This window comes from Electrophorus electricus, chromosome 19 (genome assembly GCF_041902795.1).
Source record: "Electrophorus electricus isolate QZ-2024a chromosome 19, ASM4190279v1, whole genome shotgun sequence".
Classification (NCBI taxonomy): Eukaryota; Metazoa; Chordata; class Actinopteri; order Gymnotiformes; family Gymnotidae; genus Electrophorus; species Electrophorus electricus.
In genome coordinates, this window is record NC_137515.1 from 2,313,158 (window position 1) to 2,335,108 (window position 21,951).

The 21,951-nt window shown below is 42.9% G+C and overlaps 1 protein-coding gene across 5 annotated transcripts; it reads left to right on the forward strand.

The window, feature by feature from the left end:
* The first annotated feature begins 1,685 nt into the window (after window positions 1–1,685).
* Window positions 1,686–21,807, forward strand: arvcfa (ARVCF delta catenin family member a). 5 transcript variants are annotated; one of them, XM_035535912.2, is made up of 18 exons: window positions 1,686–1,791; window positions 4,658–4,813; window positions 11,150–11,308; window positions 11,727–11,831; window positions 12,740–13,682; window positions 14,227–14,410; window positions 14,604–14,721; window positions 15,063–15,222; window positions 15,608–15,625; window positions 15,868–15,939; window positions 17,852–17,979; window positions 18,239–18,389; window positions 19,255–19,447; window positions 19,658–19,769; window positions 19,919–20,006; window positions 20,189–20,265; window positions 20,466–20,569; window positions 21,178–21,807. In XM_035535912.2, the coding sequence occupies exons 2-17, from the start codon at window positions 4,682–4,684 to the stop codon at window positions 20,556–20,558; spliced, it is 2,733 nt and encodes a 910-aa protein (XP_035391805.1). In that variant the 5' UTR covers window positions 1,686–1,791; window positions 4,658–4,681; the 3' UTR covers window positions 20,559–20,569; window positions 21,178–21,807. The 5 variants fall into 5 exon arrangements, with proteins under 5 accessions (XP_035391805.1, XP_081558737.1, XP_035391806.1 ...); XM_081702611.1 differs by having other exon boundaries at window positions 11,156–11,308; XM_035535913.2 differs by lacking the exon at window positions 15,608–15,625.
* Window positions 21,808–21,951: the final 144 nt, after the last annotated feature.

The following is a 21,951-nucleotide window of genomic DNA, read 5'->3' on the forward strand; positions in this document are numbered from 1 at the left end:
AAATGCATCAATTGGATGTACAAGGCAACTATTGAAACATTAGGTAGGGTTAGTGTAAATACATAAAAGGAAGGGACTGTATATGGAATGACAGAGGGTTTACTTACTAGTAACTAAGTTGTTACTAAAATGACTGCAAACACAACACTCCCAAAACTCCCAACCCTCACTCCTCTACTTCTCCCACAAGTTCTTTGCTGGTTCCGGAAAAAAAACAAACATAAAAAAAACAACAAAAACCCAACTCTGATCATAAATGAAACGCGTGTACTGTGTACTGCGGCCTGCGGGCGGTTCTGCCTGGATCTCCAGCGCGCTGTTAGTATTAGGACACGTCGAGTCGGCGGAGGGTTACAGCACAACGTAGCTTAAACCGCCTTTGATCAAATATTAACACGCTTGCGGCTCGTTATCCTCACGCTGGAGAGCCGGGCGGTTTTAGCTGGCCTAGGTTTGATGTGCGGCGAAGGAAGCCCGGCTAGAGTGCATGGTAGGAATGGTAATGAGCGGAACTGCTGGAGCTAGACACTGAGATGAGCTTACACTATGCAAATAAATAAATAAATAAATAAATAGATAAATAAATAGATAAATAAATAAAAACAAAAAATAATCACGTAACTGACTTTTAAAGTTAGTAAAACTTTAAGTTCAATTTGTTAGAGTTTAAGTTAGCATAAAAGTCAGCTAAACTTTAATTGCCAAGTCACCTCAACTTTTCTTTCTGGTTTCTTTCTGATCGGTGATCATAAACTAATATTTTACTTGATATATCAAGTAAAGGTAACTCTAAATTTCATGTTAGACTTGTCATTTAAAAATTGCTTTGAAATTTGTTACTTTTTTAGTTAGACTAACAATCAAAAGTGCTGTACAAGGCCACAGCAATTCACTAGAAAACTGAATTATGTTAATTTAAAGCTGATGAAATATAGACATCAATATATTTATATTTAAAGATGTATTAACAGCACAATCAGTTAAAGTCTACACTTTAACAAAACAGGCTATTACTAAATATGTAGTTTTCACACTATATATTGCACTAAAGTTTTAGCTATACTAAAAACAGCCTGCTCTTCTCATCTATAAACACAGATGGTACAGATTCAAAGTTCAGAAGATTTCAAATGTTGGACAGAATTTTGTGATCACTTTGTTAAGTGTTGCCGTAAAATTAAAGTGTAAAGTCATTTGCACAGTTTAACAAATGGCAAACCGTTAGTAAAGTAGGAGACTTGCACAAATTTAGCTACATAGCTAATAATAGCTAGATGGCAGGCAAAAGGCAAACCGTAAAATACTGCAGTGACATTTGCGGAGTTAACGTTAAGACATCTGTTCAAATGCAATTTTCAGATATGAACAGTGAGCTAGAACAAATAGTCAGTACGAGGTATAGCTGGGTTTATTAATTAAAGTATTCGTCCATATATCGTATTTTAATCAGAAGTATATAGGTGTGGTTTATCCTACTACATAAGCTTGTTGGCATATTAGTTTATTTTAGTAAAGTTAACACTGGGTTGAAGACGGAACATTTAAGAGGACGCACGCTGAACGCCCTTTCTGGTGACGCCACTACGCAGAGTCGTCAGCCCGTTTCATTTGCGTAACCAATAGGAGAAGGAGTGTTCATTCGTCAGTCCTGGCGAAGCCCCGCCCTTTCTCGGCTTTGGAAAGCTGAGAAATGTGGCGCGAGGACGATCTTCCTTCTTCTACGCGCGCGTATCGTTTCAAACGTTCGCGCCGTTTTGCTAAACCAACACGTATTGTTGTTTTACTCGAAAGGTTGGTTGAGTACGTTATGTATTTTTGAAAGTATCAAAGTTACATTTAAAGTTAAAATTATATAGTTAATGAAACAATACGTTTTTTTATTCCCAGGACAATTCTGTACTGTTTTGTTGTTTGTTTGTTTTTTTTACAGTAGATGCTAGGCTACAGACTAGATGCTAAGCTTTTTAAAAACATTGCTTGTGTTATCGGGACGCGGTGCGGTTTGATTTCAGTACACATGGAAACATACTGGGGATAAGTTGTGGTATTTCTCATTATATGAGAGTACGAGTATGCTACAAAGGTCCACATTTTTTTTTATTTCAAAGGCTGAGGTCTGGTTCTGGTGTTGGGAGTTTCGGTTGCTGCTGATTTTGCGATTGAAAAGGTGTGTGTGTGTGTGTGTGTGTATGTGTACAGTTGTGCTCATAAGTTTACATACCCTGGCAGAATTTGTGATTTTAAAATAGTTTTTCAGAGAAAAATAATGATAATACATCAACTTTTCTTTTATTCATGTTTAGTGGTTGGGTCAAGCCATTTATTATCAAACTATTGTTTTTGCCCTTTTTAAAATCATAATGACAACAGAAACTAACCAAATGACCCTGATCAAAAGTTTACATACCCTGGATGTTTTGGCATGATAAACATACACACAAGTTGACACACACAGGTTTAAATGGCTACTAAAGGTAACCATTCTCACCAGTGATATGTTTGATTGTCAATCAGTGTGTCTGTATAAAGAATCAGTAAGTTACTGGGCTCATGACAGACCCCTGCATGAGACATGTGGAAGGCAAAATAATTATCAATGGATCTGCAGGAGAAGATAGTTGAACTTTATAAAAACAGAAAAAGGATATCCAAGGAATTGAGAATGCCAATCAGCAGTGTTCAAACTCTAATTAAGAAGTGGAAAATGAGGGATCCTGTTGAAACCAATCCAAGGTCAAGTAGACCAGCAAAAATTTCAGCTACAACTGCCAGGAAAATTTTTCAGGATGCAAAGAAAAACCCACAAATAACATCAGCTGACATACAGGAGTCTCTTGAAGGAGGCACTTGAAGAAAAATGGACTGTATGGTTGAGTCGCCAGAAGAAAGCTCTTACTACGCCAATGCCACAAAGCAGCCTGCTCACAATATGCCAAACAGCACAGAGACAAGCCTCAAGATTTCTGGAGCAAAGTTATTTGGAGTGATGAGACGAAAATTGCTACCTTTTTGGCCACAGCCATAAACGCTACATTTGGAAAGGAGTCAACAAGGCCTATGATGAAAAGTACACCATCCCAACTGTAAAACGCAGAAGTGGATCGCTGATGTTTTGGGGATGTGTGAGCTACACAGGCACAGGGAATTTGGTTAAAATTGATGGCAGGATGAATGCAACATTTTATCAGAAAATACTGGAGGACAATTTGCACTCATCTGCCCGGAAGCCGCGCATGGGACGCACTTGGATGTCCCAACATGACAATGATCCAAAACACAAGGCCAAGTTGACCTGTCATTGGCTACAGCAGAAAAAAGTCAAGGTTCTGGAGTGACCATCTCAGTCTCCTGACTTCAATATCATTGAGCCACTTTGGGGAGATCTGAAACGTACAGGTCATGCAAGACAGCCAAAGAATTTACAGGAACTGGAGGCATTTTGCCAAGAAGAATGGGCAGTTTTACCATCTGTGAAAATAAAGTGCCTCATCCACAACTACCACAAAAGACTTCAAGCTGTCATTGATGTTAAAGGAGGCAATACACAGTATTAAGCACTAGGGTATGTAAACTTTTGATCAGGGTAATTTGGTTAGTTTCTCTTGTCATTATGATTTAAAGAAGGGCAAAAACAATTGTTTGATAATAAATGGCTTGACCCAACCACTAAACATGAATATAAGAAACTTTGTTGTATTATTGTTATTCAATGAAAAAATATTTGAAAAATCACAAATTCTGCCACGGTATGTGAACCTATGAGCACAACTGTGTGTGTGTGTACAGCTCTTGCACACTATTGGTCTTGCATGATGGTCTTGCTGTGGCAGAAGCTGATAGAAAAGAACTGGATAAACCATCTGCCCTGATAGTGGCTCTCCAGAGAAAGTTCTTTTACATTTTATATAATAGCAATTCATAGACAGTTGTGCACAGTTCATTAGTAGTAATAAAAGTTACAGCAGCTCCTCAGCCAAGGTTGCGCCGCTCTGAGGGAAAAGGCGTAGCTCCCCAGCCAGTGATGTAGTTAACTCTGACATGGGTCAGAGTAAATTGTTTCATTCTGATTGAAGCTCTTCAAAAAGGCTTACCATATTTTCTCTTATGAAAACGGACGCGCCGTCTTAGTCATCACATTCTGTCCAAAAATGATTTGCGGTTAAGGCTAGGTCTAAGCAGCGTTTGTGTGTTTCTTTCTGACTTCAGCTAGCTTCAGGGTTATTAGGCCATGGCATTTGTCATCGTAATGGAAAGCAAGCTCCCAGCAAAAGAGGAGCTGAACCTCCCTGGCCGTTCTGTCTGTGAAGCTAATAAATGAGAGGAAGGACAAATGACTGAATACTGTGGGAATAAATTCATTCCTCTGTAGGGATTTATTCTACATTTCCATCTGCCATGTGCTCCTCCTCTTTGCTTTGCTCAAAATATAATCTTTGCAATAAACTAATCTTGCCATTATTTTAGGGACACTGAATTAAAAGAATATATTTTGAGTGAGAAGGAGAGCGAGAGAGGAAAAAGCATGTAGTAATCGTAATTGCTATTTTGATTAAGTATCTTTACATATGTGAACGTGCCATTAGAGAAGTATTAATCTCTGTTTAAACTGAATTAAATTACATGCTGAATCCTTCCATTGATGGTAATTCCTCACCAGAATGGAACAAGATGAAGGAGAGTTATGGCTTGTGCCTTGATCGGAAAAGAAGAGAAGCGGGAAGCTTGTCAGGGATGGGCCGTGTCTGCTTCCAGGGACCTGGATGAGGGTGTTTTTCTTAAGAAAGTCACGGATTCTCCTCAGGCTCTCACCCAGGTGAGTAAGGAGGAGGGGTGCAGACAGCTCTCGACTGATCAGGTAATATCTCACTCACAAGGACCACTGCATAAAGATCCGCAGAAAGTGATGGGATTTTTAAAGTGGTATTTTGCAGTTTGTTTTTGAGAAACCTACTGCTGTTTGAATTGTTTAAAGTAGGCCAAGATGCTACTGTAGCAGGGGTGTGTCTAGGATTTGAAAACATCCAGGGTTGGTCAGGAGGTCTACAGAGGTCCTCCCCCATATGATAATCAGAACTGAAGACCTTCTTCAACATAGATCAAGTCTTGATTAACTACCTGTTAATTAGAATAACTTTTTTTTTTCGCTCATAATTGTCAGGTAAAGGAATTTGCTTTAGTATGATAACTGCTCCACAAACTATACCACTGACAGGACATGGGTGCACTGACGTTACTGACAACTATAGAATAAATACACAAGGCAGGGGGCAGGAACACAATATACAAGTAGGAGCGTAAAAAATAATCAGCTTACAGTATGTAGATTTCTATGTGCAAAGTGAATTCAGAATTGTGACAGAATTGTTCAGTAGTGCAGACTGTGAGGTGCTTCAGCAGTGGTTACAGTTCAGTAGTGCAGACTGAGGCATTTCAGCAGTGGTTACAGTTCAGTAGTGCAGAATGAGGTGTTTCAGCAGTGGTTACAGTTCACTAGTGCAGACTAAGGTGTTTCAGCAGTGGTTAAGGTTCAGTAGTGCAGACTGAGGCGCTGCAGCAGTGGTTGCGGTTCAGTAGTGCAGACTATGAGGTGCTTCAGAAGTGGGTACAGTTCAGTAGTGCAGACTGTGAGGCGCTTTAGAAGTGGTTACAGTTCAGTAGTGCAGACTGAGGTGCTTCAGCAGTGGTTAAGGTTCAGTAGTGCAGACTGTGAGGTGCTTCAGAAGTGGTTACAGTTCAATAGTGCAGACTGTGAGGCGCTTCAGCAGTGGTTACCGTTCAGTAGTGCAGACTGTGAGGCACTTCAGAAGTGGTTACAGTTCAGTAGTGCAGACTATGAGAGGCGTTTCAGCAGAGATTAAGGTTCAGTAGTGCAGACTGTGAGGTGCTTCAGAAGTGGTTACAGTTCGGTAGTGCAGACAGTGTGAGGCGTTTCAGCAGTGGTTACAGTTCAGTAGTGCAGACTGTGTGAAGAGCTTCATTAGTGTTTTCCAGATTGACTGCTGTGTTTTCAGGGAAGAATGCTGGACATCTGAGCAATAGGAACTATATTCTCACATTGTTAAAACAAAACACAAACAAAACTAAATGCAAAATCATTCCATTTGACAGTGTTTTGCACATTATTTTGCACAACATTTGTCCAAGTGAGCTAGCTAGTTGTGGCAAGCTTTTCTATGGTATTAAGAAAAACAAAACCCACCTGTGTAATAGTTATTTGTCTCGTTTAGTCCCTCCCATGATCCATGTTTTCCCTGTCTTGTGTATTTTAGTTACATGCCGTGGTTTGGATTTCTCCATCACTCGTTTGATTTTCCACACCTGTCCCTCGTTTCTAGCCTTAAGTTCATGTATTTAAACCCTGTCTGATGCCTTGTCTTTTAGCTGTTCATTGTTTAACGAAATGTTTGAATGAATAGTTGTTTGGATGTGTTAGAAAGCCTGGCTGTATTTTAAAGCCTGCGTTTGTTTTTCTTTACCTCCGTGTTTTTTGTTTTGTTTTGTTTTTCTAGCCTTGGTGTTTCTTAGCCTCTGAGTATATCCTAGCCTTTATTATAGCCTGCTTCTCTTGTTTGCCTTCGAGTGTTTGTTGCTTTATAATGTATCCCTGTAATCTCCATGTTGGCTCTAAGACCCTGGACTACTCCAACAACTACGACTCTGGAATTGCCCCTAATAAATCTCGCTCTTCTCCGCACCAGCGTCCGCCTCCTTACCGCTCACTGTAACATTATGGATATAGTATCAGAAAATGGCCCACCCAGTTAACTCTTCAGATTGCCTGTATAAAGTTAAGTAGGATTGTTTGTTGACCAGATATATTTTGTAAACCCTTCTTTCTGATGACCGCTCATTTTTAAAAAGAGTTTAAAAACTGTGCTTCATAACCACTGATACAAATTTAATCAGTGACTTATATTCCGCCAAACTCTAGGGCTATACTGAAAGAAAAAAAACATTCAGGGCTAGGACTATATCAGTGGGGCTCAAGCCCAGAGTGAAGAGGTCTAGCAAAACCTCTGGAGTGGAGCCCATCTGAACACTGACCTGGTAGAAAAAAAACCTCCAGCATCATAGTCATGGATGGTGATGTTCAGATGAACCAGAAGCCAGGGCTGATACATTTAGCTTTTTATTTTTTATTTATTTTTTACATGCAGGTCTGTTGTAGTTTATCAAATACTTTGGCACTGAGAAATTTCATCCACAATGGCCAACAGAAAATAGGAATTACATATTAACCTATATATCCTATAACAAATTAGACTTTATGCATGCTGTAAAAATAGTCAGTTATTTCTTTTTGCCCAGTTATTTATTTGCCCATTTACAAAACAACATAATGCAAGAACCCCCACTAATCCTAATAAGTTCAGTACATCCAGGAGGATAGAGTTTGTTGTGCATCTCAGTTAATTAACCGAGTAATTAATTTTTGGACCTTATATACAGAGACTGTCCAATTTTAATTAGTGTATAGTGTTTCTTTCTAACGGATTGAGCACGCTTAACTGGAGTGTGACAGTGGATTTCATTGGCATGCTTGTACAACAGTAAGTGCCCTTCACTCTATCACTCATATGTGCTTGGTAGGGTAGGGCTCGAGCTGTCCTTCTCGCTCACACACACGTGCACACTTCTTCACTGCCTTTCTCTCTCTCTCACACACACACACACTCGACTCCCTCTCGTCTCTGTCCCTTCTCCCCTCACTCCCTTTATCTATCTTTCGCCTTCATTCGTTCCCTCTTTCATCGTGTGAAAAGAGGCTTAGCCTGTCATCCCCAAGGGGAACCGTGCTTGTGTGTGTTTGTATGTGCGTGTGCATTCTCCTCTGCAGCTGAGTGAGAGAGAGAGAGAGCTGAATCTGCTTGGATTTCGACCTCCGCAGCTCCGCTCACTCCTCCACTTGCTTCTTCTCTCGGAAGCGCCTCCCTCTCAATTAGCGGCGTGAAAGCCATGCACGGACAGCGAACAGTTAACAGAGCTGCGGACGCCATTGCCTTTGCGAGACTGCTCGGAATGTCCTGCGGAGAAACGGGCTCTCGCTGCTGCTGATTTACCGTCACTGTCTGCCAAAGCGCCTCACGAAAGACTGAGGCGTGGGGTGGAACTGCCGCACACATGAGCGCGTGTGAGCGCCCGCACGCGTCTGAGCATGATCGAGCGCATGTGGACACATGAGCCGGGTGGAAGGACGGCCGCTCTTGCTTGAGCTGCTGCCGTGCTGCTCAGCATCGAGAAAACTGTGTTCCGCACGAGCTGCAGAAGGGGACAGGGCGAGAGGCAGAGCCTGAGCCGGGGGGGGTGGGTGGGGGGGGAGAGACGCCAGCCCGTTCAGCCGTCACCACTACAGATCCGCTGCGGAGGAGACTCAGCATGCCTGTGGAGGTGAAAGAGGTGAGTGCTGGCATCGACACTGCTCTTCCCCTGTCCTCTCGCTCCGCACTCCGTGCTCCTCACCCACAACGCTTCTCCCATGCCTGTAGTCAGCTGCTTCTGGGGAACATTGTTGGCTTTTCCGCTCCAAGAGGTTGCGTGCACCACTCTCTGTGACTATGTAGAACTGGTATTCCCTGCCTTGACTTGTATTTAAGGACGTGAAGGAGATGGAGATGGAGAAATACCTGTAGCGAGGGCTTTGAGAGCAGTGTCGAATTTGTAAGGGGCGAAGCCCTCGATATGGAGCGTGCCCGTCCTCTGCCTGCTGTCGAATCCCACGGTGGAAGGTGACGCAAATGTGCAGCTTTAATGCGTGATTATCCGTCTTTGGGCTGTATGTGTTTTGGGGCGGGTGGGGGAGTTGGAAGGGGGGGGTTATTCAGAGGTGCACAGCAGATGTATGTCTCTGGCTTTACGCTGAGGCAGTGCTGGGCTCAGCGCTGTAGCAACCGGGGGGCGGGGGGGGGGGGTGTCGCCTTGTTGCAATGATGTTTCCCGCTAAGACAGGCAGACACACTGCAGAGGCAGAGATGCGTGGCACTACTGTGAATAGGGCACACCGTCGGTATGAGTCGGCCAGGGCAACTGGCAGCGCGCACTGAGCAACTTCAGGCGGCTGGCAAAGCTCTCGATGGTGCCGAGATATGAGGTGTGGGAGTTGAGCGTGGGAGAATATAAGAGGCAAAGCTGGGTGTAAAATATCTTGCTCAGAGTACCTAAACATGGGAGCTGTCTCATGCACCAACTAAGTTCAGCTATCCCATAGGGGGAGGGGCACAAAGCGCTATGTGTGGTTTTCTGTCGTCCCCCCCCCCCTTCATTGAACTTTGTCACCAAATGACTTGTCACACTAAGTTTGGTGATAGATGTTACGGCCGGCGTGTGTCTGCCGTGCCCTTGAGCGGGGCACGGCGGCTTATTATCGACGTTAAGCCGCCCATCGTTTCCCCTGGTGTGTGCAGTGAGACTGATAAGAGTTACCGCACGGAGAAACGAATGGGCTCGTGAAGGGGTGATTGAGAACCACGGCTGACGGAGGGAGGGAAAGGATGAAGTGGTGAAGGAGTTCTGCATTCATTCATGTGCTTGCTTGAGCAGTCACGTCAGAACATTTTTGTGTGTGTGTAGTAGGGGATGTGCAGGCTGGAAGATGGAGTGACAAGAACACCGTTAAGGTGGGATACTTCTGCAGACTGTTTTGGCGGTTTAGTCTGCATGGGGGCGGAGTGATCACAGAGACTCACATGTCCCAGGGGCATGATAGTGTACAGGCTAGGACAGGCTGTAATGCCAGTCCCAGCTGACAGACTCTCACACTTCGCTGTCTTCCATCGCCCGTTCCCATCTCGTCTTTTTTACTTGCGTACCCAGGCTGCATCGATGTTTGTTAGTGCAAGAGTCTGAGGTTAATGATGGGAATTTCTCAACACCCTGGCAGAATGAGACCTTCAAAGACTTTGCCTTTGCTGGTGTGCAGTACTTTTGTTTTTTTCTCATTTTCAGGATTGTTGATTTACCGTTGTTTTTACTATCGCAATCACATCTGTCTGCGAACGTTCGTTGTTTAGCATTAAATAATGATAGCTGCTCTTTGTTTGATCAGACAGAATGAGAAGATATTTTCATTGACATGTTTACATCTTTCTTCTCATGAGAGTGAGAACACCTATATCCTCTGGCATATGGAGATTTATTATTGAAAGGCTGATGCCTGTTTCCAGAGCGATCAGCCATTTGTTGCCATGCTGCAGTGCTGACGATCTATCCATTCTTACGTGTGCTGTGTAAATGCACGACTGCCTCCCATAACTGTCACATCAGGCCCTCATCATGTCATTTAAATGAGATTGCTATATGATTTGAGGACCGCGCAACCGCAGTAGATGCCATAAAGTGCCTGATAATTACTCTGAGTGATGGGAGAAATATGACTGCTGACTGAGAAGCAGCAAACATTTGCGCTCGTGTCTGTCTCCTGTTTGGTGAAGGGAATGGAGCTGCCTGCAAGTTTGCCTGAGCCTTAAGAAGTAATTATGTTTATGCTGGGCACTGTAGGCCAAGATAGCTTCAGATTAGGCACTACTTTAAACTGGGGCATTTATTGTTTGTTATTCTTATGTGTAATTCAGGAGAGGATGCTTTGCTGAGAAAGGTCTTTACGTATACGTGCACACACAAACGCATACACACACACACACACACACATACAAACACAGACAGAAAAATATTTTAAGTTTGTTGCATCTAGAAAGTTCCGGTTGAATAACTCTATGGAGGTTGTTTCGAGGAATGCATATTCAACCCTTTTCCACATGCATTATTAACTGGTCCTATGAGTACTGTGAAAAAGCACTTCTCATTTTTCTTGAGAATGTTTGAGTTGTCCAGCTGTGAGTTAAAAGTAATTTCACTAAATTGCATGAGGTGATTTTCAAGGCTTTATTTTATCATGTTCTAAACAAATAGTTCTATTTGTCTATGGTATTTGATTTATGCTTAGGTCCATGAGGAGAGATAAAATACAGAATCCTTGAGAAGACTTCACAAAAATGCATCAGTATCCTCCTTAAAGTAAAACCTTTAAGAATTTCTCTAAAAAAAAAAAGAGCATCCCACTTTGGCTTGCTGGATTGTTCTATGACTCTGCTCAGGTCAGCCTCTGTATACGCGTAAGGCCTCTTACACGGCTATCCCTCCCGTTCTCCCCAAGGAGCAGAGCCTGGACGATCCTTTGGCAGTGCTGTCAAAGAGGCAGACCAAAGAGCCAACAGAGGAGGGGGCGGCCACGGAGAACACTCTGGACACGCCCTCCTCCGACCTGTCCACCCTCACTTCTGCCAACGGAAGCCTCCGGAACACGGAGGCTAATGTAGGTACCCCGCACCAACGGGGAGGGTAAATGCAGCAGCCGCGATGACAGAAGCTGATGGAAGCTGAGTATCATCTGCCCCATGGTGATATTCCATTAGCTTAATCACTCAGTACTTAGTGAATAGCAACAGGCAATATGCCAAAAAAAAGGTTTATATCAGGCTACTACCACGTTTCAAATACACAGATAAATTGCGTTGTGTATGTTGCTTTTACTTTCACTTGCTTAGTGATTTTGGTAATCTTTCAGTAAATAAATTTGATATTTTACTCTAATGAAACTTTAGGCATTTGTTGCTGATGAAAATTTCGTATGTGTGTCTCAAATCATTAGCTCCCGTAATGGTGTGATTTTGCTGAACTGCCTGATCATTTCTCCCAGTAAACGGTGTGATTTTGCTGGACTGTCTTTGCAGACTGATGAGAGTTCAGGTTTAGGCACAGAAAAGTCCTGCAGCCCTGACACTGAACTGAACCCCCTCACTGCCTGCAGTTCTCATGAGGAGGTGGTGCAGCCTGAGGTGAGCAGGCTAACGCATTCATTAAACACTGTAGAGCTCAGACACATTCATTAAACACTGTAGAGCTCAGACACATTCATTAAACACTGTAGCGCTCAGACACATTCATTAAACACTGTAGAGCTCAACACTAGCTGTTTAAAACATTTCCAGAAAGAATGTAGGCTCAATAATTTTTACATACTGCAAATGCTACTTTTATTTTACGAAGATTGGGAATGAATTCTATTGGGTGTGGTTGTAATTACTGTATCTTACAATTGTTATTATATATGCAGTCATGTGAGTATGTTTAACCTGAATATATATATTTATATCTTCTGAGTCACTGACAAAACACACTTTATAGGAAAAGACAACCTATCCAATGGGTTAAAGTAGACATCAGGTTAAAGTAAATTGGATCCGCTTCATTGCATCAAACTGCCCGGCTGTTGGCAATTTACTGAGCTCAATAGGAGCTCCTCTAAACTGCATTTCATCAAAGCCCAAATTAAACTAATTTTCAGCCAAGTGAAAAATTGTTTCTGTGTAAGCTATGCAAGTCAAGTACTTGGATAAATATATTCAACCCTTGCTCGTTGCCAACACAGCAAAAAAAATCATTGCACAATTACAGCAATAAACAGTTAGACGTTTCTTTGCTTTTTGCTTTCATTTGCAGCCTTATCCCTAAACTGTTATAATAACAACAACAGTAATAATAATAACATTAATAATAATAACAATAACAATAATGACCACTAATAATATAATAATAATAATAATAATAATAACAATAATAATAATAATAATAATAATAATAATAAAATCTACCAAATTTACGAATGAATGGAATAAGTTTATGATTAAGTGATTCTAAATGAAAAACATGCTAAATGAAAAAATAACATTTCTTTCTTTCTCAGGAATGTACAGCAGTTGCCACGGAGATATTTCAGACAGTGTGCACAGGCTCGCAGGACACGGAGAGCATTTCCCCTCCAGTCGTCTCAGCGGAGAAAGTGGAAGAAACTGCTGGTGCTTCTCCCGCCCAGGCGGCTGCCGAGGCCAGCACGCTGCACTACCCACCAGGGGAGAATGTCAAAGAGCAGCCTGTTCAGCAGAGCTCCCACCAAAGTCCTCGAGTGGCTCTCGGAGGTCATGGCACCATGCCCCATGGTTTCCAGTACCCGCCTCCCTACTCAAACCTGCCCGCCAGGAACTACTTACCTGAGAACTGCTACACCCTCCCGCTCCACCGAGACTTCGGTCGAATTGGCCAGAGCACGTCAGTGTGCAACGGCGCAGCTAAAAGAGACGAGGACGGTGCCGACCTGAGGTCGGGAATCCCTGCCATCAGCCATCCTATGATGGGAGCGACGCTCCACCTGAGACCCACCCTGGACCTGGCGGTCGATGACCGCCTCGGCCCACTGTTGAATCCCTACCTGCAGGACCTGTACAGGATGCAGACCCTGATCCCGCAGAAGCGTGCCAGCATGGTCAGCCTGGACACTATCCGCAAGGACCCGCGCTGGAGGGACCCCAACCTGCGGGAGGTCATTGCGATGCTGAGCCACCCCATGGACCCGGTCAAATCCAATGCTGCCGCCTACCTGCAGCACCTCTGCTACGAGAATGACAAGGTGAAGCAGGATGTGCGGCAGCTCCATGGCATCCCTGCGCTGGTGGCCCTGCTGGACCACCCCAAGGTGGAGGTCTACCGCAAGGCCTGCGGCGCCCTGCGCAACATCTCCTTCGGCAGGGACCACTTCAATAAGGTGGCCATCAAGAACAGCGATGGCATCCCCGCACTGCTCAGGCTGCTCAGGAAGTCCAGCGATATGGAGGTTCGCGAGTTAGTCACAGGTTTGTCCAACTTCATCTGCAAATATGAGTGACAGTTAAACACTGAGTTATACGGGTGCTGGAGGTGTACACACACTCACCAGGCACTTTATTACAAACACCCTTATAACGGAAACACTGGCTAAGTGTTCGGATAGAGTTTATGGCCCATGCACAATTTGTGTTGGTCATCAACTTGGTCCATCAACAGGACTGCTGTTACCGCCTGATATACTATCATCAGTATATTATGTGAGCGTTGCTGTTGTGTTGATAATGGCCCACCACCCAATTTATGTCTGGTCAGCAATGGACTTGACGACAATGTCTGGTCAGCAATGGTAGTTCATGACAATGTCTGGTCAGCAATGGTAGTTGCAACACTGTGCATGGCAACAGATGGACTACAGTCTCTACACATTTAATAAACTGGCCAGTGGATGCAGGTGCAAGGCAGGTGCTTCTAATAAAGTTGGTTGGTGAGTGTATATATGTAGAACATAAATTATAAGGAAGATTTTTCATACCACTTCCCTTAAGTAAAAGCTGCAATCCAACCTTCCAGGTACACTGTGGAATCTTTCTTCTCACGAACCCCTGAAGATGGTCATCATCAACCATGGGCTCCAGACGCTGACTGATGAGATTATCATCCCACACTCAGGCTTAAGAGGGGACCCCAATGACCCTTCTAGGCCTGGAGATCCAGAATGGACCACAGTTTTCAAAAACACTTCAGGATGCTTAAGGTATGTACTTTGCCAGGTGCCAGATGTTATATCTGCTGGATTTCTTTAACAGTGCCAGAAAAGCGGTTGGTGTTGCACCAAACCACATGTGAAACACGATTTAAGCAGTTGCAGACTGGTTGTGAAAGTGACCTCTGGCTACTCCCATACTGGTCCAGTTCTGCGCGGTTTACAGGAGCTCTAACTCCTGCAGGAACGTGAGTTCGGACGGGGCCGAGGCTCGCCAGCGGATGCGCGAGTGTGAGGGGCTCGTGGACGCCCTTCTTCATGCCCTCTACTCTGCTGTGACTAAGAGGGACATGAATAACAAGGTAGGAATCCGTAACAAGTTCACTAAATGGCCGGCCTAATGAAAGAGAAGGCCAGCCTGAAGAAGAACAGTTTACAAACAAAAACAACCCACAGAAACTTTGTGGAATTCTACCATGTACTGAACCTGTACACCTGGGCCTCGATATTGCCTTTAATATTACACTCTTATTGCACTGCAATATGATATTCCATCTGTTTTCCCCATGAGGAATTTTTGCGATGTCCTGCGACACAAAATGAAATTGCTCCGTGGTCAGTCATGGTCAAAATTATACCTGTTATTTTTATCATTGGTCAGCTTGCTTTCTTCAGTCCCGTTTTTTAATTTTGTTCTGCCTAGTCTGTGGAGAACTGCGTCTGCATCCTGAGGAACCTGTCCTACCATGTGCACAAAGAGGTGCCCGGGGCGGAGAGGTTCTACGGCAACCCTGCCGCTCCACCTGGCAAGCCTCGCGGCTGCCCAAAGAAGAAGGACGAGCCGCACTGTTTCAGTGGGCGAGGTACAGAAGGGGCGACCATCTGGCGGCCAAACGTCTGCAGAGATCGACTCTAGTTCATTACTGCTCCCAACAATCTCAGTATGAGTGGATCCCATGATCCAGGAAGGTCACATGATCCAACTTGCCGATTACAGCAGTTGTACGCTGCAGTGTACATTATGGCCTATTTGAATGTACTGATATCTTGTAAAGACCTCTTGAAGCACTAAAACCTGCACTGATAGTCATTTCCCAAAACCCAGAATGTCTGAGTAGCAGCTTATAATACTAGTTGTTGTATTATTTCCCGTTTAGCTTGTGACATACATTCTGCCATTGTGCGTGTCTTTTGTTTCCCCCCATGTGGTTGCTTTTACACTGTTGCTCCGACTGTCTTCATCCGCAGAGGAGTGGTTCAATCACTGTGAGTCTGCATCTGTTCCTGCCTCGCCTTGTGTGCTTTTTTTGTAGTCAGTGGTGGAAAAACCTTGATTCTTTTATTCCAGTCATGCCACTTACACTTGATTTATTCTGCACTCCCACTCCCAACACCCACACTGCCTCCCACACACACTCAGGCCTCGGACAGTGTGTGAGTACTTGGTGCTTGAGATTTTGTGATAGGCTCCAAGTGCTGAATCGCTGACAGTCCGGTGCCCTTTTCAGGCAGGAGACACGGAGCGAGTGACAAGACCTACAGCACGTTGGACATGCCAAAGCGCACGCTGCCGACGAAAGGTGTGGGAGTTTCTCCTCCGTTTTTCGACTCTCCCCTCAATTTTTATATTCCTCCCAATCTCTATTCATAGCCATATTTTATGTGGATGCTTTCACTGCTAAAAAGAAAACAATTTTAATCCATCATGTCTTGTTGTGTTTACGGATATTAATCATTCCAGTGGGCCACACTAATGGCAAGCACTAGTTTAAAGTACTGCGTGTGGGCTTCCAGTGGACAGACCTGAGCTCTCAGTGGTATAATGATACATACAGGGCAGAATTGTGGGTAATGTAGGCAGCGCATTGCAGCATTTAGCCTGAATTTGAGTGCCCCTTTAGCTGGGAGAAAGAGAGTGTGGGAGCAGCTATACTGAGGAGAGAGGGTGGGTTACTGACAGACACTTCTTTGGGTTTCAGCGATGTGTCAGAAGCATAGGTCAGTTGAGGCCAGTGCTTCAGTCCTAGAGGAAACAAAGACCAATCCGAGACAGCTTTCACTGAGTGTAGGAAGGTAATGAAGTGTGTTTGGCTGCTGTGTCAAGTATCTAGGGAAAATCATTTACAAGCAGAGAAATATGAGTGTGATGATACTGTGATACGTTGTGATGCACACTTGTTACGCTAGTGTTTGGGTCTCATCGTATCAACTCGGATTAACACGTTTTGCCTCTGCGAAAACCTATTAGATCAGTGAGACACAGACTTTGTTCTGAGATTGCTTTATATGTAAGGACAAGTGTCTTGTAATTTTATGTAACTGGGTCATCAAGACTAAGGATGACTGTATGCTGCACAGACTTGAATATCTGAACTCACTGTTATCTAAATCAGCTGATATGATATTGGTTTACCTGTGAAGCTCTGTGATCGAATTCAGGCCAGTGTTATCTGTTTAGGTGTTTCCTGCCCTTAGTTCCACGTGTCATGCCACAGTGCAGATCATTTTATTTCATATCCTTTTCTCATGACAGCCCATGAGCTGACACTTCTTGACATGAAATCCAGAGGTTCCTGTTGGGCATCAGATTTGGTTGCCCTGGTTTTGTTGTTGTTTTTGGAATGCAAGATGACTTTGGAATGTGTCACGAGCAGAAAGCAAGAGAGGTTCTTGCAGACAAAATAAACAAGATAATCCATGCAGCTGGTTGCACAGAAGAACTTGCTAACATGAATAAGGGAAGACATGGCATTATATATTCATGCGGGCTAATGCGTTTTTATTGATTCGTTGTGACTGTCAGGGAGTCGAGTGGGTGTTGACGGTGTAAACAGATTCTGACAGCTCTGTTCCCCGTGGAAGCTCTAGTCCCTTGAGTCACCCTTCCATCTCCTTCAGAGAGCTTCACCAGAGATCAGTGGGTTTGGTGCAGAGGATCTAGAGGATCAGAAACTAGGCTCGTTGCTGTGCAGCCTGAATCGCTAAACACTCTTGAGGGCCTATAAAAGAGTTCTTAAGAGTTTCAGCTCTGTATTCAAGCCAAGCTGTGGATATATGCCTTGGGTCATCCCTTGCCATTGTGCCTTTCGGATCTAGTCGATTCCGATTGGATGTCTGATGCTTGAGAGGAGCCTCTGTAGGGCTTTAAAGGTCTTATGTAAATAGACACAGCAGGGAAGTAGCTTGCATATTAATGCCGTTGTTACATACCTACATATTACTACCAGTGCCAAGAAAGATATATGTGAAATACGCACTTTTTTTTTTGGCTGTAGGCTATTCGTTCAGGATAAACTGTATCATTCCTCACATTTAAATGGTTTACTGTGCATACTGAATGTCTATCATATCCATTTCATACTGTGGTTGACTTGGCTGACTATAAATCTCTCCTGCCAGTCTTCTATGCTGTTTGTAGCTCACAGCTTTGGTGTGTGTGTGTCTGTGTCTGTGCGCACGCATGTGTTTGTGTGTGTGTGTGTGTGTGTGTAGGCCTGGAGCTGCTCTATCAGCCAGAGGTGGTGAGGCTGTACCTGTCACTCCTCAAGTTGAGCCACAACCAGAATACTCTGGAGGCAGCTGGAGGGGCCCTCCAAAACCTGTCTGCAGGACACTGGGCTGTGAGTGGAACCCTTCTGCTTGGAGAGACACACACACACACACACACACACACACACACAAAAAAACAAAAACAAAAAAAGCAGAGGAAGAGCAAATGAGACAGAGCCTTTCTAGGGAACATAAACCCATGGCTGAATGAAAGAACCTTTTTTTTTACAACACACTGAAATTATCTTTTGAAACACGAGCATGTAAATGAGACTTCTTTGAAATTAATGCATGGTTTAATAGACCATCATTTTGTCTCCCGTTTCTCAGTGGTCCAATTATATCCGAGCGACTGTGCGTAAAGAGAAGGGCTTGCCAATTCTGGTCGAACTGCTCCACTCAGATGCAGATAAAGTGGTGCGGGCTATTGCCATCGCTCTTCGCAACCTGGCCATTGACCACAAAAACAAAGACCTAATTGGTAAGAATGCAATTAGCATTCTTTTTTCCTTTGTTTCTTATAGCCAAATCTCTTACTAATATTAGTTAATACTCCTAAAATTAATATTAGTCATTTCCATTCTCAGCCTAGGTCTGTCACGTAATAGCTACCAATCAGAGTGGGAGAAGTGTAACACATGCATCTTACATGCTATGGGTATAGACAGCTCATTCAGTATTATAAGACTTGCTTGGACTGCTTGCAGGAGACTGATATCCACATATTCTGTATACAAGACCTAACAGGGATTTTCAGCCAGTTTACCTACCAAGTTTACAGTTTGTTTGCATTTCGATTCAATTCAATTCAAACACCTCTAAGCCAAATAATAAGCAACAATAAAAAATAAATAATAACCCATAATAACAATAATTTATTATTAAGGTTATTATTTATTCCCTTGGTTCCCTGGCTGAGGTGAGTTTAGAGTTGGAACAGAATAAAAATATGGACTAGCTCGGTCTCCCAGACGACTGAACCGAAACCTAACAGACACCTGTAATCGACTAGTACACTAGCATGTTAAAAGGGAGAAAAACATAAGTCATTCTTTCCATTAAGAGCATGGCCTAATTTGCTCTCCTGGACCCCTGACCATGGATCGAGGTGGGATTGCTGGGAAATGAACTCGCGTACCATTGGTGGGATGGAGCTTGGTCATTCAATTGCTCCATCCTTAGCTACCTGTTGAGTCAGGCTATATGTACTTACATAACAACCACCAATGCTATAACACAGTCGGTGCACAAATGAAAAAAATCTAGTGTTGTATTCATTATAGCCTTAACTGCACCTGCTAGTTGGTTTAGATAGCTCTTTGAGGTGGTACTTTTTCCCTTTGTAGGAAGCTATGCCATGAGGGACCTGGTCAGCAACCTGCCCAGCGGCCAGCAGCGTCCAGCCAAGAACCTAGAAGGGGACACGGTGGTGGCAATCCTGAACACCATACACGAGATCATTACTGACAACCTGGAGAATGCTCGCTTCCTCATTCAGGGACAAGGGATTCAGAAGTTGGTGGCCATAAACAGGACTAGGTAGTAGAAGCACACTTTTTATGAAGCATCCTTGTTTTTTTATGAATGTTATAAACCTTAATAAGCCTTTAATCATTCATGAACAATAGCACTTTTGTGAACATAAAAGCAAAAGACATATCATGAAGTAATGAAATACAGATTCTGTTAAATACAGTCGAAGTTGGTACCAGCAGTCTACATAATACATGTGCGTTCTCAATTCCCTAGCCAATCTGTGAGAGAAACCAAAGCTGCATCTCATGTACTGCAGACTGTGTGGGCTTACAAAGATTTAAGGCATACATTGTCCAAGGGAGGCTGGAACAAAACTCACTTTAAGGTAACACATTTTCAATCATACAAAATTTAATGGTGCTAAACAGAAGGTATTAAATAGTTGGTCAAGGTTTTATTTAAACATAATGAGGTATAGATTCCTTTAGCTTCACTGGCTGATGGTGATTTTGTGATTGTGCTGGTGATTTCCAGCCAGCAGTCTCTGGAGTGCCCAAAAAGCAGAAGAATGCAAAGCTGGGTAATGACGACATCACACTGCCCTTAATGGAGAAAAACCAAGGTCAGCACTATCCTTGGGTTTTGTCCTTCTGCTTTCAGAATGCACACTCATGATGCCCAATTTAGAAATTAAGTGTAAGTGTGTGTGTCACTCAAGGTTTCCTGCCTTGATGCATTTTATTTGGGGCAGGTGGCATTTATAAGGAACGTACACTTATATTAAGCGCACCTATCTCTCCTTAGATGCATACTGCTGCGCCGATCAAAGTGACAGGGTGGGGGATGGGCCGTGCCGTATGATAGAGCGGGAGACCTTCCAGGTAATCATGCACATGTTGGTCAAGTGTCTGCGAGAAAAGTAATACGCTAACACTGGTCTCAGGTCAAACACGGGAAATAATTTCCGGCGTACTTCAGTTGCTTGGATACTCTAAAGGTAATTTGCAGCCTTGTTGCATTAGCGCTAAAGTTTCTGACACCAGGTGTTCAAATCACTGTTTTTGTTTGTTTGTTTTGACAGGGTGCAAATGATAAGAGGCATTTCATCAGGGCTAGCAGACCAGCTGTAGGACTAGTAGAACGCACTCCCCAGCCCTTGGACTCTTGGGTCTGAGACTATGTTCGGTGAGCTCAATTGTGAAATCCAAGGATGGAGTTTCAAGTTTCAAGTTTGGTTTATTTGTCACATACATAGTCATACACAGTATAACTCGCAGTGAAATGGTTTGAGTGCTCTGTCCAAACTGAGGGAAAAAAAGCAGGGGTGCATAGGGATATATATATATATATATATATATATATATATATATATATATATAAATAAATATATTAACAATGTATGTAAGTTCCCTGTGCTATGAATTGCTATGTCTATGCTTGCTGCATAAAACACATGGGAAATGGGCCGATAGTTATTTTTTCCCTTGCACACAAGGCTTTTAGGGCAGTTCACAATGTTTGATCACAGCATAAAAGCCAGGCTACACACTTTCTTGAATGACATGTTGGAATAGTTGACAAAAGTTAATCCCTGGGGGATTGGTTTTCTGGGGGATTCTTACATTCCTGGTTTTATCAGGGCTTCAATAAGATAATGCTTACATGTACATTAAGGATGGTTGGGATGGTTTAACCAATTATAACCATTGGCCAAAACATCAGTTTTGGCAGAGAGCTTTATATTTCAATGGTTTGATGAAGTATGATTTGTGTCTTGATGTTTCTTTCTGTAGGTGTTTTCTCTGTCTGCATTGATGAGAAACTGACATCAACAAATCTGCATCTAAACTGACCTCTACAAAAATCATGCTGTGTAAAAAGAAAAAAAAGAAAGCATATTTCAGCATCCTCTGAAAACAGATAATGGATTTTTTGTGTTATGGAGAACATGACTGATTGTGGTTGTCAGTTTTTTCCATGCAGTGTTTTTTCCTCAGCTGCTAAAATATTCTCTGCTTTTAGCTTCTGTCATAAATTACCAATGCCATTATCCAAGATAATTTACATACATGATCATCGTATTGTTTAAGATTTGATTATAAACCATATCCTTGTATAATTACATTTTGGGTCAAAAAGGCATATTGTATAATAGTGATAGTATTCTTTAACTGTAGGCAACACAGACAAGTATTCTATGTTGTTTTTTATGTACAGCAATGAGATGCAACCAGAGCATACTATGGATATTAAATGTGACTAATAGTCTATAAAATAACAAACGAAAATAACAGATATGATTGTGCCATTAATCAAACAAGTAATTCTTACTTGAATGATTTGTTCCTCACCATGGGTGTTTTAACTGCTTGAAAAAAATAAAAATACTTTTTATCTTTTCTCGTCCTTTAAAGACAAATGAATCGCTTGTCATTTTTTTCTGTGTTAGCTACTAGGCTACATAAGCTTAATATTCGCTAAATAAATCTAGCTAGTAAATTAGTAATTTATCGTCTGTATAACCAAGGACTACTTGTTGAAAGTTCGGTAGTTTGAAAGAAATTCAC